This window comes from Protomyctophum parallelum (genome assembly GCF_964188405.1).
Source record: "Protomyctophum parallelum genome assembly, chromosome: 16".
NCBI classification, from domain to species: domain Eukaryota; kingdom Metazoa; phylum Chordata; class Actinopteri; order Myctophiformes; family Myctophidae; genus Protomyctophum; species Protomyctophum parallelum.
This window is the reverse complement of record NC_139711.1, coordinates 6,731,956-6,759,692: the sequence shown is the minus strand read 5'-3', so window position 1 is coordinate 6,759,692 and position 27,737 is coordinate 6,731,956. Positions and strand designations below refer to the sequence as shown.

At 43.6% G+C, this 27,737-nt stretch overlaps 1 protein-coding gene across 1 annotated transcript; it reads left to right on the top strand.

Annotated features, from left to right (window-relative positions):
- Positions 1–1,422: 1,422 nt before the first annotated feature.
- Positions 1,423–27,143, top strand: elovl6 (ELOVL fatty acid elongase 6). Its single transcript, XM_083785730.1, has 4 exons — positions 1,423–1,642; positions 20,425–20,556; positions 22,583–22,734; positions 26,675–27,143. Exons 1-4 carry the CDS (start codon positions 1,560–1,562, stop codon positions 27,112–27,114), a joined length of 807 nt encoding a protein of 268 aa, XP_083641856.1. The 5' UTR covers positions 1,423–1,559; the 3' UTR covers positions 27,115–27,143.
- Positions 27,144–27,737: the final 594 nt, after the last annotated feature.

Genomic DNA, 27,737 nt, shown 5'->3' with positions numbered 1-27,737 from the left:
TAATTTGGCACTTATTTGTGCTTTGAGATTACAACATGTGTGCACCCCCATTACTTCTCCACATCTTTGTCTCTTTTGTTGCTTGATTGAGTTCGGGTGGTCGTATCGGTCAAAAACCATGCCAGCACAATTAATTTTTTCCTTTGCTGTTAACAGTGAAAACTAGAAATGCACTCTGTCGAGCTGCCAACTTGCGCTTTGCACACAAGTTGGCGATGAATGGCCTACTTGTGCATGAGCAGAGCGTGGACACTATCAGCATCCATGGACTTCCCAATGCAAGCTTTTGCAAATGGGTAAATAGAAACAGAAATCCATGGAAGTTATATTTTAAGATCCCTATATATAACTTTGAAATTCAAATTTCTGATGGCATCCACATATGTCTGTTTTTAGATAAACATACATAGTTACATCATCACCCAATCCCTGATTGGCCGAGCGTCGCCACCAACACACGGACCCAATCCAATTGGTCGAGGTACCACCGACATACGCAGCAAGCTGTCAACTTACGCTCTGATTGGTCGAGCGACGCCACCAAAAACACACAATCCCTGATTGGATTGGCCGAACAAAGCCACCAAAGACAATACAATATACACAATCCCTGATTGGCCAAGCGTATCACCGAAAATTCATAATCCCCCATTGGCCGAAGCAGTCACGGAAATATGCAGCTGAAAACAGTACTTGCGCTCTGCTCGCGCAAGTAATAATCTAAAATAACGTTTTCTGCCAGCTCATTGACAGTTTGAAACCCTGTTTCTTTCAGACTAGTAGGCCTAAGGCCATACCATCTTGATATGTTACATCAGGGAACTCGTTTGTCGTCTGTCAGTTTTGGAGGTTTGTCTCCTGCATGAGAACATGAGACAATATGTCGCAGTACTGCAATGCATTGTGACTTGTACATCGGCTATTTTACAATACCTCGTGGGAAAATAAAGGGCATACTTGTTTAAACTGTTCCTCATTTAGCTTGGGACCACTTGGAACCCCCTTAAGGACCCCTGGGAGTCCCTGGACCTCACTTTGAAACATTTTCATGTCAAGGACCCCCACACTGATACGTGATTAATGTATTTGGCCATGGACTACTCCGGCCATAAGGGAAGAAATTCTGTTCCTGTTTTTTGTACAAGAATAGCTGATCGACACGCTGTGAGAACTATTTTCAAATCAAAACAAAGCAAAACCAAAACATAAAATAAATACGTTTTCCTAATTTTGATGGGGACCCGATGGAGCACCATCAATGACCCCTGGAGGTCCTCGGGCCCCACTTTGAGAACCACTGTCTGCTCTTACTAGACCGCCTGCCGCCTAACCATAAAAAATACTGGAGGGCAGGTTCTAGGACCCGGGGGCCTCCTCCCCGTGCAGAGGGCGTAGTCTGTCAACCGGCTTGAAGAGGAAGGAACGTTACAGCAGGAGCAATGCGAGACACGCGCTGGGAGGAGGAAACCCAATAAATTTAATATAAAATAGCACTTAACAATATCGTCGTATTTTTTTGTATTATTGTTGTTAATTGTAGTCATAAGTGATACCGCATCATGTCGGTACTGGCCCTGCAAGAGTATGAATTCGAGAGACAATTCAACGAAGACGAAGCCATCCGATGGATGCAAGAGAACTGGTAAGCTGGCTGCTGCTGCTGCAATGAAATGAAATGCATTTTATATTAACCACTTCCGTGTAAATACTGCTACTTGGCATATAGACTGCGTCATTATAGTAGTATTTTGAGGCAAAGGTGGTAAAGGTAAACGTATTATTATCGTATTCGAATATAGGTATTATATATGGAATACGAATGAGTACAATGCCGCCTCACGTGCTGCTTTAAAGCAAGGATTACATCTCGCAGTGTCCTCTTATTTATCCTATTATAGTCATCATCATCCGAAAATTGTTGTTTGCTGTAGCCGGCCTACATGACCGATAATTCACCTTTTATCTGGCCTAGATAAAGCGCCGTTTTGATGCACTAGCTTGCCCATCTGAACCCAGATGATGTCTGAGTCAGACAGTCTGAGAGCTTTAGATCAGTCACAGAACACTTCTGAATTCCCTCTCGGACAGCTCTGACCTTCTGTTGTGATCCGCACGTTTGCATTTGGTTTTTTTGTCAGTATATTCCTAACTATTCCTGTGGCCGCTCACCAGCCTTGTCCTGGTATTGTTAAAGGTGATGGGTTGTTGTTTCCTGGGCGAGGAGAGAACCACATCCCTCCTTGGTTCTCCAATGTCTCGACTCCATGTATATGTGTATAATCTAATACTGAAATTAATGACTGGACATGTGTTGCAATGCAGCCTTGTTTATCAGATCATCCTGATAGAATGTACTTGGGGAGAAAACCCCCTTCTATGCTGGTACACTGTGAACCCTTTTAATTTGTACACTCTAGTTCAAGTTCGAGTTACAAATGGATACAACCCTAAGGACTTTACTATGTAGGCTGTACCCTCCATGGCATGGCTAGTAACAGCTCTGACTGATTTATTCTGAATTAATCATGACGTTTAATGTTCTGAATTAAACATCACGGTCTGGTTTTGTGTGCCTCCCCACAGGGTCATAAGCCAGACTTTTAGTTCCCCATCAAGAATTATAATTTGGAGCATGAAATCGGCCATAAGTGTAATTTTGATCCATGAGGATGCACTGTCAGAGAAATGATAGCTTTAGGCAAAAAACAACCACCAATAAGTCATAGTTAAAATGTTGCTGATTTCTGTTGCTGAGCATAGACCTATATTGACACAGGATTGTTTGGAGTTCGCTCAATTACGTGGGAGAATATCTATTAAGTTAAACAATGCCTTTCATTCTACTGTAGCTTGTAGCAGGGAGCTGTCCATAACACGGGGTACTGTCCATGATAACATGGGGTACTGAGAACTAGCCAATGAGATTCATCTTATGATGTCTGCTGACAGAGCACCAGCCAATGGGGTGGAAGCTGAGCAGCGCTGTGGCTGCGTGTTAACTGGGGTGTCAGAGTGAGGAGCAAGCACATGGCTGCAGATGGATGGAAAGACTTTCTGGGACAGGAGGACTCATGATGTTTTACACTGTCAGGGTGTCCTGGAATGATGGGATCTAAAATATTATGTGTAATTTAACTAATTTTAAAGCTAAAATCTGGCATGCATTTTAACAACCCTATATAGTTTATCAGCGAAAAGGGCTGATCTACAACTTCACAAGAAGAGAACTAAGAAAGTTCTTATTTGAACCAATCTGTGTGATGGAGTATGTTAACTCAATATGACTAGCGTATCTGCAGTTCTAGGGGGAGGTCTACTCTACTCTTCTGGTGTCAGACACTTACTACTTTGACAGTGTCAATAGAATATGGTCTGATTGCACACTCGATGCGTTGTTATTGTAGTTTGGATATCTTTGCCAACTGCGTAAGCCATGTTCATTTATTGAACAGATTACGTTTTTTTTCACCAGGCCAATTGGGACATGGGGAAGCATTTCTCTGCTGGGCGGACATAAGACTGATTGTAGCTTTAACTCATCCAATACTGTGCTGCTCTCTATCAGTGCTACAGGGTCATTCTCTTTCTCAAAGTGCAGTTCTCAGACTAGATTGACACATTCATTAGCCCTAGAAAAGCAGCATACCACAGTGCAAACGCATAGTGGGATGGCATGCACACTGCTTTTTCTGCTACAGTGCTGTGTCGACATCCCAGTTCAGAGCTGCTATAATGTCTCGTAATGTTACGTTTACCGTGTGCACATTAAAAAAAATAGGAGGTGTGGATTGAAGAGACTGTGATGAAATATAGTTCAGTTTGCAGGTCAATGCTTGCACATGATGCGTGATTTGTGTCCACATACAGCTGCACTACAGATGACCTTAACCAGCCTCCAACAGAGCAAAAGGGGAACTTCAATACAACCTAACAGTGTGGGTGGGGTCTTTCTGTGTGTGTATCTGTCAGTCAGATTGAGAATATGTGGGCGTGTGCATTTTCATGCCATCCAGTGAAGTGGGCACCAGGGTGTGGCTTCCTGGTTAGAATTTGTCATGTAAACTGAAAACTCAGGTTAGATTTCTGCCCCTGCGTGGTGTTAATGGCCAGCTTTTGCTATTTTAACCACTTTAAGCCCAATTTGATACGTATACTACTAAACTAAAATACCTGAGTGCTGCAAAGAGTTTTGAGATCTGTTATTTTTAAATGTAATTTTTTCCCCCTGCCATAATTTTGTCAAATATGGACGCCAGGTTGAAAGTGGTGATTGTGAAAGCATCCAGTTTACTACATTGTGACAGTTTGTGTCAGAAACAACTATTGAGATATATACTGTATATATATATATATATTTTTATTTATTCTCCTCCTTCTGCCAAAAATAGCAGTTCTGGCTGAACCTTGCAGTCGGTTTTGGAAACGCGGGAATCTGGTAGAGGGCCAAACGGTGACTATACGAAGCCCATGACGCTATAGCAGTCAATTGAAAATGCAAACAAATGTGTCTCCTCATGCCAAACAACTTTTGTGCTCTGACCATTAGAACACCTGTTACACCATTATATCAAAAACAGTTCATATCTATCTCCGCCCATCTTTATCTATCTTTATCTTTATCCGCCTATCTTTATCTAGCTTTGATAAAAATGCACGAAAACTTCTACACGTGAACTTTATACCTATACGGGCAAAAAATTGTAAAAAAAAGTTTTTATGAGCCAATGAAAATTGCTGTTTTGTGAAAATTCTTCTTCTGCCCCTAATACATACATGGCCAAATGAAACCTCGTTTGGCCAAAAGTCATGGCACTTTCCAAATGTTCTTTGACTCACGGAACACATCTGTCACTTTTGACACTTAGACTATTTTAGCCAATTCATTTTATAAAGCTAAATTAAAACGGTTCCCCCAAAGTCGATTATTGTTATTCAAATCGTCTATTGGTTATTTGTATTTTTTTTTACAATTGATTAGTTTGATTGCACCCCTAGCTGTACGTGATGCCCAAGGCTGAGTCCTACTGTACATTTGCTGATAAAATGAGGGTCACACGCATGTCAGAGATACTGTGGTGGATAGTCATTCAGGTCACTGGGAAGGGGCAGAGTCCTACTGTACATTTGCTGATAAAATGACGGTCACACACATGTCAGAGATACTGTGGTGGATAGTCATTCAGGTCACTGGGAAGGGGCAGAGTCCTACTGTACATTTGCTGATAAAATGACGGTCACACGCATGTCAGAGATACTGTGGTGGATAGTCATTCAGGTCACTGGGAAGGGGCATGGAATTGATGGGTTCCATCTGTGCATTTGCTGGGGCATGAATGCACGGCTTGCACGCACATCCAAACTATTTAAACAGGTGACAAATCAATTAAATGGTAAGATTTGACAGTATACTGTACACATTTGTACATCAATCTGTCATCTCTGTGCATTCTTTCCTGGTGTTACATGGTCATAGGAGATGAACAGTAGGGGAGATGACCAGAAGGACAGAAGAGCTCAGTTTGCTGGCCAGTGGCCACTACAAGTACATTCATCATAATTACAAGACGTTAGATGTTTGGTTGCTCTTCATTGTCACAATTTAAAGAAATGAATAATAGAAAATTCACACTTGTGTGAAGTGAGCGGTGCAACTGAATTGTTATAGACAGTTAGTGTACTGTGCTCTGTATTGTGTACTGTGCTCTGTACTGTACTTTCATTATTTTGGGAAAAAATCTTTAAGAAATGACAGTTACCGTGTGGGGGTCCCCGGAAATTCCAGACCCCCAGGGGGCCGGCCCTGTTCCGGCGATCCTTCCCACGTCCGAAACGGTCGAGAAATGCCAAGAGCTACCGTGTTGCAGCTTTCCGTGCGCTGACACGTATAGGGAGGGACACATACGGACACACATAGCCACGTTTTATATATATATTAGAGATGCAACCGATCCGATATTATATCGGTATCGGCCTCCGATCCAGCTTAATTAATGTATCGGAGATCGGATTTGATGCCACCGATACACGCTCCGATACAGGAGGGGGACACGTGTTTAATGTTTACAGTCCGTCCTGCACAGACAGTGCAGTGAGCGAATCCAACTCGTACAGACTGCAAACAGAGACTATAGAAAAAAGCCCCACTAAGGTGCAATATGCAAGAGAATGGAATCACTTACAGACTTAACAGTATTAAAAGTATAGTTTACCCGTCGTCGCACGGATCAGTCAAGTGCTTGCGCAGTTCAGTTGTGTGGTGGAGCCTATCATCTAGCTGCGTTCTGACATTGTTGTGATGAGATTGCTCTTGTAATCCATTCTTCTGCTATATATTTACTGCACACACGTGCTGTTTAGCGCTATGTGATTCAATCTTTGTAACTTTATTATTGCCATTGAAAAAAATGCTGCTGTGATGACGATGATGATGAAGAATAAGCGCATGTCGTCGTCGCGGTAAAATCCGTCTTTATATAATTGGCTCAGTTATCAAACCATGACATTGTTGTCAGAAGCTCAAACACTGATTCAGATTGTAAGTGTAGTGCAATTCTTAAGACAAAGACAGAGTTTGCAAACTGAAGTAGCAACACAACACCAGCTAGCACCATAACAAACGTCCCGAGGTATTTTCTTTCTCCCCGAGTTCTGTCGTTAAGGCTCAAGGCTTTTGTCACATGATAGCACAGCTGATTCCCGGCATCGCATTAGGGGTAAAAAGGTACCACGTGTATATAGCAATAATAATAATAATTACTATTATTATTATTATTATTATTATTAATAAACCATAGAATGAATTAACAGGTTACATGCAGGCATCACTTTAGGGGTAAAAATGTACCTTTGCACATAATAATAATCCATAGTATTAATTAACAGGTTGCCATTCCCTTAAGGTTTACAGGTTAAACAGTTCATATTCTTATTTTTACAGGTTAAACACTTAACCATAAACCATCCCCTCTTTGATTTTTTTTGTATTTATTTGTTTTGCTATGTAGCCTACAGCAAATATCGGATCGGCAAATATCGGATATCGGGGAAATTTCAAAATGAATATATCGGATCGGATCGCAATTGAAAAATCAGTATCGTTGCATCTCTAATATATATATATATATATATATATTAAGGTTGGGCGATATGCAAATTTTTTTCAACCGCCAATCGTCTGACCAATATTCGGCGATTGACGATGTATTCGTGTCATAAAAGTAAAGTGAGAACAGCTCACTGCAGGTCGCAAAAAAGCCAGATCTACAAGCTCTCAAGGCGCCGCGTCCTGCCTGTTTTCGCAGCTCCGTTCGCTAGGCGTTGAGAGCTTGTAGATCAGTCTGTTTCTGCAGACTGCAGCGCAGCCAGGGTAACTTGCTCCCTTCCCTCCCCGCACCGGTCGTCGGAGGCTCGGAGCGGAGCCCACAAGCTGCTGCGGCCGCCCCGGGCTGATCCACACAGTCTCTCAAGGCATCGCGTCCTGCCTGTTTTTGCAGTGCCGTTCGCTACGCGTTGAGAGCTTGTAGATCTGTCTATTTTTGCAGCACTGGTGTCGGGGTTCGTTCACGTTGTCAATAAAAATAACTTGGATTACAGGCGGAGATGAAGTTCAATCAGTGGGTTGCACCAGTATTGGCTACACGCTAAGCTAATGAATGATCCCCGTGCCTATACACTAACACTAGTAGACAGTTTTTTTTATTTCCCCCCCGCCACTCACAGGTGGCGCATTGGGATTGTGATGAGACACGAGACAGCAGTGTGCATTCTGTTGTGACTGTATATTATTAAACTACATGGGTCTGGACTCCGGAGCTTAAACAACATGTAGGCTACAGCCTCCCTCGGCTCCCAGCCAGGCTGCCGTAAGTGCCGTGCCGCGGTGCCCGATGCTGGCTGCTGACAGTGCTGAGTGCGGGGACTGTGGGAGGCTGGGAGCATACCATTATAACGGGGGATTTCCACCCGGCCGCTGTTACTACTTTGCTGATTCACATGTTGCTCACACTTTACATGTTAATTGGGCTAAATCGTCCCGAGAAATCGCCTAATAAAAATATTCGGCGATTGGATTCGTATATTCGCGATTGACGATGTATTCGTATCGTCACCCAACCCTAATATATATATATATATATATATATAGTTTGAGATGTTTGCATACTGTAGCGTGGTTGGCGGTTGCACGATTGATTAATTCCATTCTTGCCCTCTGACATATACGGCACTCATACTAGATACACCACGTGCAACCATAGAACACTACAGTAAGTAATTACAACTGTAGAACACAGGTACACACACCAATTACAATTGCAACATCAAGGACAATTGTAGAGCAACTCCTCTAACACCAAGTACAACTGTAGAACAAGCTCACCTACGTTACAAGAAGTAATGAGAGGTCGGCTGCCTGGAGTCGACCGGATAGTGCATTGACTATGCACTGTAAGGTGCAAACGTTCCCCCTGTTCGATTCTGGGTGGTGTTGCCTGTCCTTGACTCCATCCCTCTCTCTTCCCTCAGTCTCCTGTCAATATAGCTAAATAAAATGGCAAAAAGCTGCCTCAAATAAATAAATGTGTAATAAATGTATTGCTGACAGTGACAGCTCGGATACTATTTCTGTGATCATAGAAGAGGTAGGCTGTACTGAAACAAACACATTTCCATATGTGATAGAATCAATCTGCTAATAACCATGCTCTTAAGTTCAGGGAGTAAACCTGATATACTACATCCTTGTGTGTGTGTGTGTGTGTGTGTGTGTGTGTGTGTGTGTGTGTGTGTGTGTGTGTGTGTGTGTGTGTGTGTGTGTGTGTGTGTGTGTGTGTGTGGTGTTGATTTACAACACTACTTTAAGCTGTCTGTTTTCCTTTCAGCAGAAACAAGATCTAGTGCAAAAATGAGCCGCTGTGCAAAGTAACTTCTATTTGTTTCAGTCTTAAATCCTCCGTTTTCAATGATTTACAGCAGAGGCTCTCAAATGATGGGTCAGGACCCTGAGTAAGGTGGTGAAGGTGCACGTTGACAACTGGAGAAAAGCATTTTTGTCCTTCCTTACCGTTAAAAGGTTATTCAGCTGAAAATTATGTTTTTTTTTATTTTATTCTTTACAAATAAGACTATTAGTATACCTCCTTTACTGCACTTTTCTTTTGTTATTGGCCCTTTCTGTGGACCTTCTAAAGGTTTTTATGAACATTGTACTTGGTTATTGTAATGAAGGAGGGTTAATGTATTCCAGACGCTGAGTCAGTTGTCGGTGAGAAAGCGTCTCATGTGGCGAGCGTCTGCAGTCTGACGAGGCTGGAAGTTCAGGTGTCGCATTGGGAGGAGATGGCTTTGTAAGATTAGTCCACTGTCTGAGTGTCCAGTTTCTTAACCCATTCTGAACGGGCACCCATTTTGGTGTTGGCATCATGTTATGCTTTAGCTATTGAAAAATAGCAGATCTACAAGCTCATATCGCGCCACCGAGTGGCGCGATACGAGCTTGTAGGTCTGCTATTTTTGAAAAATCGAAGAACGACTGACATTTTTTAGAATCTGATCTCAGGTCAGAATGGGTTCATCAGACCAGTGTGTGTCCAGTCGGAAACCTCGTATGAATCTGATCTCAGGTCAGAATGTGTTAATTGTCCACTGGTCCAAATGACTCGGTGTTCCTACAGCTCTGCCAGAGAGTGGACCATAACACACCCTAATTATTATCAGTAAGGAATTACAAGCTTACATTCCTAATTTCCCATGTTAGATAATAAGCATCCCATAGTAACTAAGTGCTTCTGACTTGACCGCCTGCTCTAACGAACACAGCTGGTGTTTGCAGGTGGGAAGCCAGCAGAGGATTGTGTCCATGTTGCTGCACTCTGACTCCTACTGGTTGGTGGGGTGCATGTGTTGGTTGAGGGAGGTTAGCCTGGGAAGATACTAGTTTGAACCTCTGTGTGCAATGTGCATTACGCTGAATTTATGACAGGACTCGCTATAAACAGATGTTGGTCGCCTGGGAACTGAGTTTGACGTATTGCGTCTCAATCTCAGTGTCTGTGTGTCTGCTTGCATTGGCTTTATTCCAACCCTCGGACTCCATTCACAGCAATTTCAACTCTAATGGCACACTAGTCGGCGACGTGTGAGGCCACCAACTGCTCAGCCTGGGCTCTCGCTCACCTGGTAGTTACGAGCCTCAAGGCCTCGTACAGTATGTGTGTGTGACTATGTGTGTATCAATTTTTTTTATTTTTACTACTGGTTCCGATAGTCAGTCACTTAAGTATTATGTTCATAATCCTTTGGACAAGTTGAATGCCATGAATTCTAGACTGGCATAAAGGCCATGTCTGTGGGAGACATACTGTACTGCCACATGCAGTTGGTTGACGGTGATTGGTTCTGACTTTGCCCTATGGTCTGCCCCGGACTCTGCCCCGGGTTCCAAATGGACACTTACTTAATGGTCTAACTCTTGACTGTGTACAAATGGAACACAATTTGGTTCCATTTTGTACACTCTAGGAGTTAGGCTGGTCTGAGAAATTAAAAAGGTTGAGAAGCACTGTTATTTTTTATTGTATAGAGCAGACGTGAAAGTCCACATATCAGCTCTGACAGTGTGATAAACCAGTTCTGGAGACAATTCCAAATGTGATGGAACCCATTCCTGTTCCTTAATGTTGGATCCGGTTCCTCCGGTTCTGGATCCCAACCTTAGCTCTAGCTTGCGTCTGAAGTCCTCCACTTTTGCCTACAGAATAATATAAACATGTGTAAGCACATTAACCATGATGTACAGTATGTTCTGTCTGTCAGATCCTGTCAGACTGGCGAGGAACAGACATAGAGAAAAGCACGTTGGGTGTGTGCAAGCACAATGCACATACTGTATCTGAGAGTATGTGCATCTTTCTGCATGTCTGTAATATTAATGCGTGCAACAGGAAACGGCACTAGTGGGAAGTTACAGTGTTTTGTGTAGAGATCATTCTGCTGTCATGTGATTTTTTTTTAAATCACATTCTGTTCACTTTGTTTTGAGACACATCAACGTCAACAATGATGGTTACCACGCTAGCACCTAACAAAATGGGTTTAGGTTTACTGACTGGGCCTAGATAAACCTGTACCATTTTGACCTGTGAGTACTTAATCAGTACTTATCATATCAGAATGTGACCTTTTAATGTTATGGTACCTTAAATCTGTGTAAGAGGAGTGGTTTCAGAGCTTTGTGTTAACTGACCTGTGATCAGGGTGGGTCTGTGTAAACACTGTAATCTGTGGTATCTCATATTTACATTACAGTATTACTGTAATGTAAATACCGGTATGTAGGTAAGTAGTTTGAGGCATATTTTATCTACACGGCAGCACAGAGAATTTAGGTTTTAGTACTGGGCTACTTCCGTCCGAAGGACGTAGTCACAAGTCCTAGGGAATCCAATCGAGGGATGCATTGGACATGTGAACACGTCCTAGCGCATCCTCAATGATATCAGGCGAGGGGAGAATATTCTGAATTATTTTTGTCGGACACTAACGGCCACCGTTAAGAGTAAAAGCGGCCATGTCTTTCCGGCACCCCAGAGCTTGATTCCCGGCATTGATTGTGTTTAAAGTTGCATCATTTAAATGTAATTATCGCCCTAAAGATGCAAATTAAAAAAGATGCAAACTTGAGTAAGATTTCAAGGCAAGCAACGCATCACTCTTCCATGGGAGACTGTAAGGCTATGAAGCAATAGCACTGGGCATAACAGCTATGGATAAGGGATCTCTTAAAGGCAATGGAATGTGACACAGTGATTGGTTTAATTATTGTAACACACAAACCACACCTATGCATAATGTAATGGGTAACGGTGGTGTTTTAGGGATTTAGACGGGTAACCAAAATACCAAATACTGTATTTAGAAAGCTCAAACGAAAATGATTTGCAAATTTGGGCGTACACCGCGTTGATAAATGAGGGCATATTATACCAGCTGCTCAAACATCTTATTTCTAATGCCTCATGTACCTTATGTTTGAGTAGAAACTAGATGTACTATGTTTAACTAGATACCTTGTCTTTCTTTGTTGTGTTCATTTTATTATTCCCTTTCTTTTCTTTCTGGAAACAATCAAAACCGATGGAGCTTCCCCAAAAAAAAATCACCCACTGTTTTACACCTGTAAACCTGTGATGTGACAATATAGATCATTCTGATCTGTAACAATCTATCATTGCCTATAACGAGGCATTTTCATAGTCATTTACAAGGCCTATATATATATATATATAATATATATATATATATATATATATATATATATATTATATATATATATATAATTAATTTATTAAACCTGGTCCGACCAGGTCTCGGGCAGACGGACAGAACATTTCTGCAGATTTTATACTTTCGTCCCCGCAGATAATGGCCATAAACATGCTCGACACAGATGATATTTCAACTCTCATCTTCCCCGTGGCTTTTGTTTGTGTTTCACCTGGCTACAAAGCACTCATGGTGTTCAGCAGTGCAGTGCTCATGATATTGACTACAGTTGGAATAGGTTAAAACGTTAAAAAGCTTGTCGCCGTGTCCTTATGGGTCCATCCATTTCAAATGGACTGACTGAGACCTGTGGCTTTTAGTCCTGGCTCGGTTCGGGACCCGCGTCTTCAGTTTTGGGTGGATCCGTGCTACCTACGAAAGTATGAATCTTTAAATGGGTTGGCCCCAAACTATCAGTTGACCAGTTGCTTCTTGTTGTCCCAAAGTCAAGGTTGAATCACAGGGGAGATTATGCTGTTGCACTCCCAAACTTAACAACTTCCCTCTATGTTGGGCTTATCTTTGTGTTTTTATAGTGGTGTTTTGTGGGTTGTTAGTCAACTTTATTATAAATTATACATTTATAACGTGTGTACACAAAGTGCAGTGTGCACGTTTGTGCATGCAATGCATACTTAAGCATGAATTGTTTAATTCTGAATTTCATATAACAGTTGAAATTATTTTCATCATTATTTCAGCTGACTGTCGATTCTGCCTTCAGAACATTTTAGACTAGTTGGAACCTGTAATTTTACACCAGGATGACTCAACACTTTAATATCACTTATCTTCACTCTTTATACACACACACACACACACACACACACACACACACACACACACACACACACACACACACACACACACACACACACACACAACCATCCTTACAGTGCCAAGTGTTATGTAAGAGGCAGAATCTCCATAACCGTTCATAACCGCACAAGATAGACATTTGAACAGACGGACGTACAGACAGACAGATGTGTGAGCACAGCAGAGGTAATAATGAGAGGACTTGTCTTGCGGGCCAGATTTCACAATAATTTAATATCCTGTAGTAGTGGGCCATGGTCTTATTTGGAAGGCCATTCGCAGTATAGTATGGTATAGTAAGGAATGAGAGACCCCTACCTTACATAAACCTTTTATTACAGCCTGTCGCAGAACTCCAGTACTGTGATTTGAACAGTGGCTGCTTCAGTTTAACTCTTCCCAGTGGTTTTGTGTTCGTGCGGCAGGCAACCAGAGGGGAAGATCTCCAGGCAAGCATCACATCACTGGCTCTGTTTGTTTAACACACACACACACACACACACACACACACACACACACACACACACACACACACACACACACACACACACACACACACACACACACACACACACACACACACACGGTCATCGTCAATGTCCCGCCTTGTGAAAAGAACCATACATAGAGAGCATTTGGCTCCTTGCTGGTATTTCACAAACCACATTGGAATGGTTGGTGGTTTTGATTGAGTTTAATATTTGTATTAATTGATTGATTGATGAATTAATTATATGTTTATGTAGGCTATTTCAGAATACTATGTCCATAATGTCACAGCTTATAGGAAATGTATATACAGTTCCTATAAGCGTACACAGGGGTCATGCAAGTCAGGAATACACCCCCACCCGCTGTGCAATACTCATGTTATCCGAAGTATATAGTAGTATATAGTAGTGTAATAGTAAGGTTGGGCGATATAGCAACATTTTCCTATCGCCCATCGTCTGGACGATATATTTGTGCAATGTGATTACAGTTTATAGCGGGTCGCGAGTAAAAAAAAAGACGGATCCACAAGCTCTCAATGCGTCGCGTCAGCAGCGTGTTGAGAGCTTGTGGATCTGTTCTTTTCTTTGGCTTTCGCCTTATTTTATATTTTTTATAGAGGGACAGACAGTAGCCTGACAGGAAATGGGGTGACATGCAGTAAAGGCCGTTGGGATCGGGAGTCGAACCCGCGGCACACTGCCAGACTTGGACCACCGGCCAAGGTGCCCGGACCGCTGATCCACGGCCCAGGCCAGATCTGTCTTCTTTTTTTGAGAGCTTGTGGATCTGTCTTTTTTTTCTCAGCGCTTGTGGATCTGTCTTTTTTTTCTCAACGCGTTGCAGACGCGCCCGTCTCTGTGGTGCCGTTTGCAACGTGTTGAGAGCTTGTAGATCTGTCTGTTTTTGCAGCGCTGGTGTCGGAGTTCGTTCACGTTGTCAATAACAAAATAACCTAGATTACAGGCGGAGATGAGATGAAGTGAAGTACAATCAGTGCGTTGAATCAGCACCAACAAGCTAACACCACCACCATCGTTAGCTTGTTGTTGCGAATGATTTGTCACTCCATCTTTTTCCTTTTCTCTCTTTTTTTTTTTTTTTTTTCCCCCGACTTCATGGGTCGCGCATTGGGTTGTGATGAGACACGAGACAGCAGTGTGCATTCTGGTGTGATGTGACTGTATATTATTAAACTGCATGGGTCCGGACTCCGGAGCGTAAACATTACTGTACAGTAGGCTACATTAGCCTCCCTCTGTCCCAGCCTGAGCCTATGTGGCTGCCAGAGTGATAGCTGAGCGGACTGAACTTCCCCCCGATGCTGTTGCTTTGGACTCTGGGAGCATACCATTATAACGAGGAGGGGGTTTCCACCTTCCACCCGGCCACTGTTACAACTTTCCTGCATGGGGAAATTGATTCGTATTTTGCTGGCACTTACATTATTTCGCTGTAGGTTAATATTATTTAGCAAAAGAAGAAAATCGCAGAGAAAAATCGCCTGATAAAAATAATCGGCGTTTGGACTTGTAAAATCACGATTGACGATTGATTTGTATCGTCACCCAACCCTAGTATATAGTATGCTACTCATCATACCAGTTGTCAGCTCCACCACGCGCATTGTGCTTTGCGCCGCCGCTTTCGTTGCCTTCATCCATCATCCATGAGCAAAGAACTTGTACTTCTTGTTCTGTTCCATTGCCACCCACTTACATTGGCTAGAGGCTACACAACACAACACAAACGCAACACAAATCTCAACCAGTTAGTGAAGCTGACAGACGGACCCTTTTGGGAACCGCTGCCGTTAAGATGTAGTACTGTGGCTATACTGTTGCATGTGACGCATGCTATTTCTCTTTAAGGCATTTTGTTTGATGTGGTTACATTATGTATTTAATTATAGATTGTCATCACCCAGGCATTCATTGATGCGCACCCACCCAGTGACCATTCAAGGCTGGTTTAACCTATAATGTATTCATCACATGATATACTCAGTCTAGTCTTATACTGTATAGTGACATCAACAATAAGGAGAAAATGGAATTGGATCAACACAGCAGAGTTGTGGCAGCCATGACGGTTACTTGCAGTGGTGGTCACTGGTGATGAATTTTGTCTGCCCTAGGGCTGATATCAGTTATCACCCTAAAGACTGGCTATGTAATTACAATTAAGCCATTTACGTCATGTTTCAGGCAATATTTGTCCAGGGACCGTATTGGTTTATAACTTATTGAGCAGATACCAGTTTACACAGTGAATACTGGACTGTGTTGGCGCTGTGTGTCTGTGCCTGGGTTAGTGGGTTTACAGGAGGACTCGGGGCTATGGGGGACATTCAACTTCTCACCTCACATCCCCTCTCTCTACTGCTTCTGACCTTCTCTTCCGCACCACCCCTCCCTCGCCCACTCCATACTTCTTGCATCCTCGCCTTCACGTTCTTCCTCTCCACAGTTCACAACGTCTTCTCCTCTTCCCGTCCTCCTGCGGTCCTCAATCCCTTTCCTCACTTCCCAAATGAAGAATCTCTGACTTAGTGCTTTTTCATTTTGTGCACAGTCGTTAACGTTGGGTTTAATTGTTTTTAATGGAGACAGACTTTAGGAACGCTGTGAGGGAGAGAGTTGAAGGGAGACCGAAAGACGGACAGTAAGAAAGTTGAGAGGGAGACCGACAGACAGTAGGAAAGCTGAGACGGGAGACACATGAGAGACAACTCAGGGATTCTGTGCTAAGCCAAGAAAGCTCATGTGATTCCAGAGATTGGGTGTTGTTGATGACAGAAGTTGATGACGTTGGCGTTCATTTTGTATAGCAAGAGCAGTTGTGGCTTCTGTCCAGTGATGGTTCATTTTGGAAAACAGAAAATCACAATAACATTTGCAAAACGCAGTGGAATCTAAATCCCATGCTGCAAGACTCCTCCTGCTAGATCAGTAAATAAAAATAATTGTAGTTTGTTTGCTCATGTAAAATCCAATCACCCACAATTATGAAACCTTGTCACACGAACGCGCATGCACCCCCTTACCACCACTTCCTAACCTTAATCTCAAAGTCCTTAGAGGTCTTCTACAATAACTCTAACCTTTGCCCCATACTCTAATCCTAAACCTTACCCCTAAATGGCTACCCCGACCTTCAGTCATTGGCCCCCTGAACAATGGTCCCTTTTGGTCCCCACAAGCATAAAGATAGTATAACAAGGTAGACATGCACACACATGTTCAAACGGAAGCATGGTCGCTGAGTACATGTGACTTCTGTCAAAATGAATGAGTGAATTAAATTAAGCGGCAGACATCTTCATTTGCAGCAGGCAGGGCAGTGTAGAAGGCTAGAAGCAGCCCAGCTATGACTGGCCACAGTGGAGCCATGATGAGAATTCACACTGATGTCTCAAATAGACCTGTGACTGGGGGGCATAGCTAGGCTCTGCAAAGACAACAGCCCTCCCTCCCTTCTCTCTCTCTCTCACTCTCTCACTCTCTCACTCTCTCTCTCTCTCTCTCTCTCACTCACTCACTCACTCACTCACTCACTCACACACACACACACACACACACACACACACACACACACACACACACACACACACACACACACACACACACACACACACACACACACACACACACACACACACACACACACACACACACACACACACACACACACACACACACACACAAGCGCACGCACATTTACCATTTTTGACCATGCCCCAGGCTCTTTGCACCTTCAATGCAACACTTTATTCACCCCAAGAGTGTAAAATTTTACTCTTGCAGTGCTGGTCCATTTTTGTTAACCACTTAAGCCATATATATATTTATAAATATTAGTACAGTATATTGTGCAAATATGGGGACCAAAATAGGGAAGCCAGACTGAAAGTGGTTAAATGAATGCTCCGGATTTTACTATGTTCTCCTGTGACTGTTCACTCCTATTTTAAGTTTTAGTTTACCTGCCAAACGTATGTAGAACACAGAGGACAAGGATAGAATTGAAAACCCTGTGTAAACAAGAAAAATAAACTGCCAGGCGTGCCAGCCGGGGCGCCCCGCCTGATGGAGGGGAAAGGAACTAGTTGGAATAACGTGTTCCTTCCACGCGCTACGTCCAACCAGGGAAACCCCCCCCCCCCCCCCCCCCCCCCTGTCAGCTGTAAAGTAGCAACTTGGACACTCAGACATGAAGGAAGCATGAGTTCAAGTCCGTTGCTCTCCCCTTGTCCCCCATATATGAGGACTAGGTTGGTGGAGGGTGTGTGTACTGTAGAGCCCAGGATCACATTAGATAATTTACACAGGGGTGAAAAATGGGTTACAAAATTGTGGGATAAAAATTATAAAAAAAGAAAAAAACTCTCCCAAAGACGTAAAACAAAATGAATTGTTTGTCTGAACTTATTAATGAGGAAAATGTCCTTGAAAAGCGGACATAATTAATGCTTTTCAGTTTTCACACAAGGAGAAACATGCAAGTTAATGATGTGTGTAAAATGGTGCTTTTATATAGCGCCTTTATCCAAGGCGCTTTACATAGATTGTGCATTACATTCACACACACACACATGCACACATTCATACACCGATGGCGGCGGAAACCATGCAAGGCACCAACCAGCACATCAGGAGCAATTAGGGGTTCAGTGTCTTGCTCAAGGACACTTCGACACTAACTCTGGGGGAGCCCGGGTTCAAACTGGAAACCCTGAGCCACCGCCGCCCTCTAGTTGAAGTGCGTGTTTTTAAAGGGAAGATAATGATCTGAACCCTGCCACTGTACTGCCCTCCGTGACATCGCACATCATGCCATGTAGCGCACGGTGACCCTGGCCTTTTGTTGTTGTTGTTTTCAATCAAATTGGAGGACGGTGTAAGGAGGAATGCAGGGGACAGTTGTCCAAAGGCCCCCCTGTCTTGTCCCGTCCTCCTTGGCAAAGTAGGCCAGCGTCCCTGACTCCCTGTGTGTCCCTCTGTTCTCCTTCTCCCGACCAGAGTGGCCGGGGAACACTGATGTCATTCTGCAGTGCTGGCCCCGTTGTCATTCTGGGCTTTTGACTTTGACTGGGGCGTCTTTGTCCTTTGTTCAGTGGAGGTGGGAGGTCCGAATGGCTACTGTACAGGGACACTGGGGGACGTCCACCTACATCCTGACAGTACAGATTCCACAATGGGATACATTGTCAGCCGCCGGTTAGATCCACTGCTTGGGTACTGTTTGGAATGGATAAATTACAGCTTAACTCATTTGTTGCTTCACTGTAGTTTATTCTCATGATAACGAGTAAGGTTAACTGTTCTTGTTACATGCGCAGTGAATCCTATTCATTCAGAGGAGGACATTGGTGTCCTTTGGAGAGAGGATTGGATGTTAAATAGACCGTTCGATGCTAAACTGAAACCATTCTTTTGTCCCATTGACCCTCAGATTGTTTTTAACAAGCTTTCTGCAACATCTTATCCATAGTCGACAATAGCTGCAATCCAGTTACTGTACACGACTTCAGCCCTGGGAAATGCCCAGTGTAACCAGTGTAACCACAGTCCTCACTGGGTAGTCTTGCGTTACGTCTTTACAGTCGCAGAAATGTATCCTAATATAAATAGAAATCACCTGAGTATATATAGCTTGATGCTTAGCAGGAATGGAAATAAAATCCTATCCTAACCCTAAAATAAAATGTAAAGATATTTTAAAATATATATTTTTGAACGGAAATGACAAATGATGGATTACTCAGATTTCGGGAAGTGTAGTTCCAGACTCTATATAGCATATTCCACAAATGGGAGATTGTGGAATAGTTGTCTGGCTATGCAAGACTAGTCACTGGGAGCTGCCCAGTACAGCAACCGCTGTTATCCAGCTTGCGTGAGTCATTTGTGGGTTAGGTGCCGTGCTCAAGGACTCATAATAACACCCTTCCCAATCCCATCACAAACTACCTTCACTAACCTTAAGGCTACTGCTGCCCCAATGAATTCCTTCTCGGTCTGTGAAAGTGAAAACGGTGAAGCAGTGTTTGTTTATTGGTTGTTTTTGCAGCATTTAGAAGACAGTCTCAGCATCTAGCCTGTCAGCTCACACCACCTGGCTGTCAAGAGGCTGCTGAGTGCTGGGACTGCATTGGTTTTTATTCTGGTGGTTGGCAGGTGGCGTTTCACTGTGGCTCCGCATGCTCATGATGCACAACAACACTCTCTGACAAGTTAATACAAACAAACGCACCACAGTGCGGTGGAACTTGGTGCTGATGGCACTCATGGCAGCAACCATTACGAAGTTGTCATTTTGTTCATTTCGAGGTTTCAAGGGTTTTTATTGTCACCTGCTTACAATACAGATGTCATTGCAAGTGGAGCAGTTCTTGTGCTTCCTCAATATTGTCGAATGTCGATACAACAATTGTAATTCAATAAAAAGAAACGATAAGAAAATTATAGGTCAGAATAAAGTTAAATAAAATAATAATCAAGGTATGGTGTACAATTGGCATACTGTATAGCTATTTATAGTGAGAATAGTAATAAAGTCAAATAAAATAAAATCCAATAGCACCCTACTGCTCCAGTGCAGTGGAGCTACTGAAGAGCCAGTAATAAAACACTGTGGTTGTACTGGTTAAGAGAGCAGGAATTAAACCAACAGTCCCCACTGAGACACGGGACATGAGGTGTCCAGACTTGAGCACATAATGGCATGCTTGCTTTATCTAAAATCACCCCTGACTTTAATTCATTCTCTTCCGTACACGTTTGATCACAGGAAGAAGTCGTTCCTGTTCTCTGCACTCTACGCTGCCTGCATCCTGGGAGGACGCCATGTTATGAAGCAGAGGGAGAAGTTTGAGCTGAGGAAACCTCTGGTGCTGTGGTCCCTGACCCTCGCCGTCTTCAGGTGAGGAGGTGTCCGACACGGTGCAATACTCTTCCTCATTTAACCCGTTTTGACCTGAGATCAGGTTCTAAAAATGTCTTCTACATCCTGACGGTTTTCTGAAAAAGCCATGTTTCTATGTCAGTCGTTCTTCGATTTAAAATTAGCAGACCGCGCTACGAGCTTGTAGATCTGCTATTTTTCAATAGCTAAAGCATAACATAATGCTAACACCAAAAGGGGTTCCAGCCCAAAATGGGCTTAAAACCCCTTTATTGCCCTTGACGTTATTGACGTAGTTAATCACAAAATCCCCCACTACCGTTGACATAATTGACGTAGTAATTATTATTTATTTATTTTATATCACACACTTTTTTTTTGTGGCATTCAGATAATTATGTCGTCTAGAGCTGGCAGAAGTCAGCTGCTATTAGGGGCGGCAATAAGAGGGTTAAATAAATACGTAGGCCTGTCACAATGATTACATAATTGCCAATCATAATTATTGAAAAATGTCAATACATTTTCCCCAAATCTGCTGGAAATGGCTGATCTACAAGCTTTACGCATTGTGTTGTGAGCTTGTAGGCAACATTTGGTACACCATCTGGGACATTGCTCCACGTGTCCCAGACTATTCTGTCTCCCAAACTGTGGAACAAACTTCCCATTCCACAGATTCACTCCCAATTTTCCACCGTAATCTGTAGAATCGCCACTTCAGACTCCACCTTAGCCTGTGGCACTCGATCTAGCCTTGACAACCATGCAAAGGTGCAAAGGTGGCATGTTATTTAGACAGATGCATTGCTACGTTCATTTGTTTACCTGGCATCCTGTAGTTTCTAGTTTCATTCAGATTTTTATTTTGATACTATATTGTTTAGGCCAGTGGTTCCCAAACTTTTTCATGTCAAGGACCCCCAAATTGACACTAATTAGCCCGCGGACCCCTATTTGAAAAGGGGGTCATCCATAAGAGGACATCCATAAGAGAATTTTTTTTCGGCTCTAGCAGTGATTCTCAACCATTTTTATTTCAACAACGCTCAGTTTGATATGCAATAGGGCGGCTAAGGACCCCCATTTAATGGCATTTATTTTCTATCTTTGGGATCCTAATGTATATTGTAAAATCAATGTTAATTTCACTCAGTGAAACAAATGGAACCAAATAGACCCTAACACGTCCATTTGGTTCCATTTGTACACTCAGAGTTACAGACCCATACTGGTCCATTTGGTTCCTAAATAATCCGCAGCCAAAAACAGATAATTCTAGGGGTCCTTGACGTGAAAAAGGTTGAGCACCACTGACATGGAAACTTTGTTTTCTCAGAAAAAAAGATTTTTTTTAGAATCATCGGGTCTAATGGGTTAATTTCATTTCTTATTTATTAATGTACATGGCCAAATTATATTTATGTTTGTATTCTTATTTCTTATATCTAATTACTTGCGCAAGTATTGTGGTCGGCTGGATCAGAAATGTATGGTGGTCGTGCCGTTGTAGTCATGGTGGTCATGGTGGTCATATTCTATAACTTATAATTGCTGTTTATGGTGACGTAATTAAGATAGGTCTCAAATGTCTGGTGGGCAAAAGTTTATGTATGTACGTATACATGTATGTAATCGAGTATAAAGATGAAAGTAGTATACTGTGGTCGGCTGTACCGAAAGTGGTATTTATGTATGTCATATTCTATAACTTAGAATTGGCTGTTGATGATGACGTAATTGGCTGTTGATGATGACGTAATTAAGATGGGTCTCAGATTACATACAAGTATACATACGTTACCTGTTACCCAACAAACATTGAAACATATCTTAATTACGTCGCCATCTGAAACCCGTAACCGTCAGCAGTACTTACTCACTCTGCTTGCGCACAAGTAGGCCATTTATGTTCAAGTTGGCACTCGACAGAGTGCAGTTCTAGTTGTGGTTTGTGTGGACAAGATATGGAGAACAACTTTAAATGACTTGTGTGAACGTATTGAACGGTCTGATTGAGTCTCTCTGTGTGTTCCTGTTCCAGTATATTCGGTGCCGTGCGTACAGGAAGCTACATGACGTACATCCTGATGACCAAAGGACTCAAGCAGTCTGTCTGTGACCAGAGTTTCTACAATGGACCAGTCAGCAAGTTCTGGGCATATGCCTTTGTGCTCAGTAAAGCACCAGAACTGGGTAAGTTAATTTACACACATTTATTTTAGTTTAACCAAACCTTACAAAGCTAGCCCGTTCTCTCACTTCTGGCTACAGTATTGAAATGTTTGAGACATCCATCCATTCAATTTCCGGCCACTTCAGACCAGAGTCGGGTTGTGGAGATAGTAGTTCAGCTAGAGAGTCCTAGGCTTCCCTTTCCCCAGCCACGTTAGTCAGCTTTAACTGGGGGATCCCGAGGCGTTCCCAGGCCATCAGAGATTTAATCACCCCACCTGGTCCTTGGTCTGCTCCGTTGTCTCTTACCAGCTGTGTGTGCCTCCCTGGGGAAGCACCCAGGAGGCATCCTTGCTAGATGCCAGAAGTACCACCTTAACTGACTCCTTACATACGCAACGCTTTACTCTTAATTGACAGAATCTTTACCTACTAATTGACAGCTTCTCACTGTATCCTTTAAGGAAATGCCAGCCACACTCCTGAGAAAACAATCCTCAGCTCACTGAACAGTAGATCCTCTCTCCTCTGACTTGCGCTTTGACATTCTATCCATAAATATCACAAAACAGGATAGGGTGACATTGTGCAGCCCTGACAGAGGCCAACCCCCCACCATCTTAGGATGAGTCCCAACTTTCTAGTGGGCGCCAAGCCCCCAGTGAGGCTCTCCAACGTTGAAGCACTGGGCCCTAGTGGTAAGAGGTGGGACTGCAGGCGGACCCGTGCAGTTATGACGAGGAAACCAAAGATACAGTATAGCTACAAAGCAAATCCGACGTTTGTAGCTGCTGCAAAAGATACAAGGATACAAATTGATGTTGGCTGGGTTCAACTTCCAGCTGTAAAGATACAAACCCACAACTGTGCGAACCAATCAACAACCAATTATAAAAATCAGCTGTGCTGATGTGACTGAGCAGAGCCGGCTGAGAAGCTAGGGTAGCAGTTTTCATGGGACATTTGTGGTAGTGGCAATTGCAATATTACCCTCGAGGTGTGCTTTTCCTAGATTATAGCAACTTCAGTGACACTTGCAGAACTGAGCGACACATATACAGTGCATTTTTCTATCTTTGCATTTGCCCGTGCCCGTGTTGTTTTTTGACACTGTTCGGTGTTCAAATATCTCTTTGGCGTCTCACTCTCTCTCAAACACCCACTAACTGTGTGATTACATTTTTGTCCGTCCCTCAATCTCCTACAAATGCCAATGTCCTCCTTTTAGTCCAGACTGCTCGATGGGGGACGTGTACATCTTTCCTCTAGCAGGGTCTGGAGGGACTGTAGGGATTTTGTGTCTCAGACTTGATTTTCTGCCTGTGTAGTTCTTTTGTCTTTGTCCATTGCTGTGTTCACTGGGGGCACTGCACCCTGCCAGCTCCCTGGTTCAACCCTGAACAGGACCTCTTCATATGGAGAGAGGGGGTGGGACAAAGCATGTGCTCAGTAAACCCCCCAGTCGACACATCTAATATCTCATGTATCTTGAGTTGAGTGCTTGTCAGAACTCAAGTCTGTGTGACCATTCTGTGAAATGTACTGTGATGAACGCAAAAGTGTTTATTTCAAATTTTTCAATAAACATAAATACAAGTACTGTACGTCTTCTACACCAAATTGTCAGCTTCAGTTTTATAGTGTCCCAATTTTGTCTGCAATACTTTTGGTTTCACTTCCACTATCCTATGAGCTCCCGATTGGATGAAATTGGTATCCTGACCTGAATGTATTTTCTGTTTACTAATGGCCCCTACACACTGTAGGAGTTTTAAAGTTGTCGGCTCGTCATCAGCTCGTCATGTATTTCACACTACAGGAGTCTTTTTTTTTAATCGGCTGTCATTATATCTTTGTGGCTTTCACACTAAACGATTGGTTGTCGACTAGGGATAACACACTGCAAGAGTTCACCAAGATGCGATCCAGACCCGATATAGGCTACATAATTTGTTTTTTATTCCAATTCATTTTGACATCTCACACACGTGCAGGATGCCGTGATGCAAGCGTGAGAACGACACAGGACACCTCTCTCTCAGAGGGCGCACGAGGTCCAAAAGTTTGCTCCGATGCGGTTTTATCAACATTATTCAAGTGAAATTAGTTGGTTTTATAGACTATTTAATAGCAACATTGGGCTAATATAGCTACCATTGTACGACACAGGATAGGTGTCCAAGGAATAAAGGTTATATCATCTGATCTATCGATACAGTCGACACGACAGACAGACAGACAGACAGACGGTGTCAGTGAGCACAGCTGTCATGTGCTCTCATTGGCTGTAATAAAGGACTTCTCTGGACGCGATCGCAACGCATTTCATACTGTACGATGTACAGTCGGCGACAGAGCCAAATATCAACCCTGGTTGATATTCAGAAACGGTCGGGAAGGTGTCTGCGAGCACTTTTATCGGCGCTATATCTTCTCGCCGAGCCTTTCTCAGACAGCGAGCAAAACCTTGGCGATCAAAGCCCGATCTTGTGTCAGATCGGGAGTTTTGTCGGTGAGCGCCAAAAATGGTCCCCGACAACATAAAGGGAGCAAATATCGTGCAGTGTGTACGAGCCATTAAGAGCTGGTGATATGGGCAGATTTCTGTTGCTGACCAAACACTAACAATGATAACTATGGTTATAGTGTCATACGCTCACACACACACAAGTTATGCCACGACTGGAGGCCTGGTAGATTTCCACTAGCTCATCAGTCAGTATGTTTGCTATCCTACAGTAATTACTAGTCGACACAAAATGAAGTGCATAGTTTAGCAGCCTGGTGCTGCATCCCTCCATGACCTAGATAGTCTCTAGGTTTCCCAACTACCCTTGCTTTTTAGCTGTTTAAGGTTTTATCAGTTAATATCTGGAGTGTTTTTGTTTGGTTCTACAATGTGGTACACTTGCACTCATATATGAATTGCATCAGGGCAATATTAAAGGGGACCCGCTAGTAATTCCAACGGAGCATTATTCCGACAACGTGGCTTCGCGTGCGGTTAGGGACAGGGTTAGTAATGGGGCGAGTCAGACCAATGCGCCGTCGGAATAATGACGCTGACCCATATTAAAGAGACCTCAGTAGACTGGCTAAAGTGGGTATCCACCTAGGGGCGCTCGGGGAGCAGTTAGTCATTGTCTTGCTCAAGGACGCTTCGACACAAACCCGGCAGGAGCCAGGGATCAAACGGGAGGAAATACATTGTTCATTCAGGCCAGCATAATGTTTTTCAATGGGAGCGCCATATCGTAGCAGCCCAATTGTCTTACTCTTAGTGGGAGAATTTCTTTTTACACTGTGCGTACAATTGGTGGACACTCGGCTCATGCTTAAAATGTATCAATTTGTTATTGCTTCAGGTTATAGAGCGTCGCAGTCCCGCCCCCTACCAGGGCCCAGGAAATTATTCTCCGTTCATTTTCCTCAGACATTTCAAAAAGTATTTATTTAAAGACGTTTACGCCGCGGACAAAGCCAACTCTTGTCATGACAAATCATGACGACAAACAATTTTTTGGGCCGAACAAATAATTAGAAGAAATTAGTCCAAAATATTGTGTTTGTTGTCATGAGTTGTCACGACTCGAGTTGGCTTTGTCCGCGGCGTAACAGTCTTTAAATAAATACCTTTTGAAATGTCTATGGGGAAAAATGCATTGGGAATCATTTCCTGGGCTTGGTGTCGTCATGAAAGGCGGTGGGACTGCGACGCTCTCTATAGTCATCATGGCTTGGATTGGCTGCCATGAGATTTGTGCATTCCAAACATTCCTTGTGGTTTTCTGGCTAAAGTACACACCCAGGCCTTTACTACTTCTAATGGATTTATTTTCTGCTCCCCCCTTGTCAAACCCCCATCTCTACACCCCCCCCCCTCCCATCTCCCTATACCTCCCTCCACCCCCCCCCCCCCCCCCCCCCCCCCCCCCCCCCCCCCCCTCCAATACTCCTCCAGGTGACACGCTCTTCATCGTGCTGAGGAAACAGAAGCTCATCTTCCTCCACTGGTACCACCACATCACCGTGCTGCTCTACTCCTGGTACTCCTACAAGGACATGGTGGCGGGCGGCGGCTGGTTCATGACCATGAACTACCTGGTGCACGCCGTCATGTACTCCTACTACGCCATGCGCGCCGCCGGCTTCCGCGTGTCACGCAAGTTCGCCATGTTCATCACACTGACGCAGATCACGCAGATGGTGATGGGCTGCGTGGTGAACTACTGGGTGTACAGCTGGATGCAGCAGGGCCAGGAGTGCCCGTCGCACATGCAGAACATTGTGTGGTCGTCGCTGATGTACCTCAGCTACTTTGTGCTCTTCCTCCAGTTCTTCATCGGGGCCTACTTCAGCAAGACCAGAGCTGCTCCCGTCATGGCGAAGAAGGGCCAATAAATGTTACGAAGTTATTATTTTTTTTTAAAGTGGAGAAAAGAGAGAGAGGGGGGGGGGGGGGGGGAAGTTTTGCCATAGGTGGGAGGAGAATAGAAATGGATGAAAGGGAGGTAGATGCAATGGAGAGCAGGGACCAATGACTGCAGCAAATCGGTGAGCAGATGGAGGGGTGGTGTTGGTTGGGCGAGGGGGGGCCCTAGAAGTGGGCGTTATGGTGGGGTTTGGGGGGGGGGGGGGGGGAGGGGGGGTTCGGGAGGGGAGTTTTATCGCTGATGTTTTGTGCTTTTAGCGTCATTACTAATGAGCAGATCCAAATCCGAGGGGGGTGCAAGTGCCCAGCAGGGGGTCACCTGAGAAGACAGCGCCCCCTGTGGTGGGAGGTCGTCACGACTCAGTGAGTTGTCCACCTGATGTTTCCATGTCTCCTTTTGAGTCACATTGAATTTCCTTTTTTTCCCCCGGAGGATAACAATAAAAAAACAAGTCAATTACCAGAAAAAGAAGGAACTATGTCTGCCAATAGTGTATTTTTACTTGATAAATAAGAATGAATTGATCATATGAAGACGGTTGAGTGTTCTCATTTTCTTGTATGCGTCTTTCTTCAATGTTGTTTGTTGGGT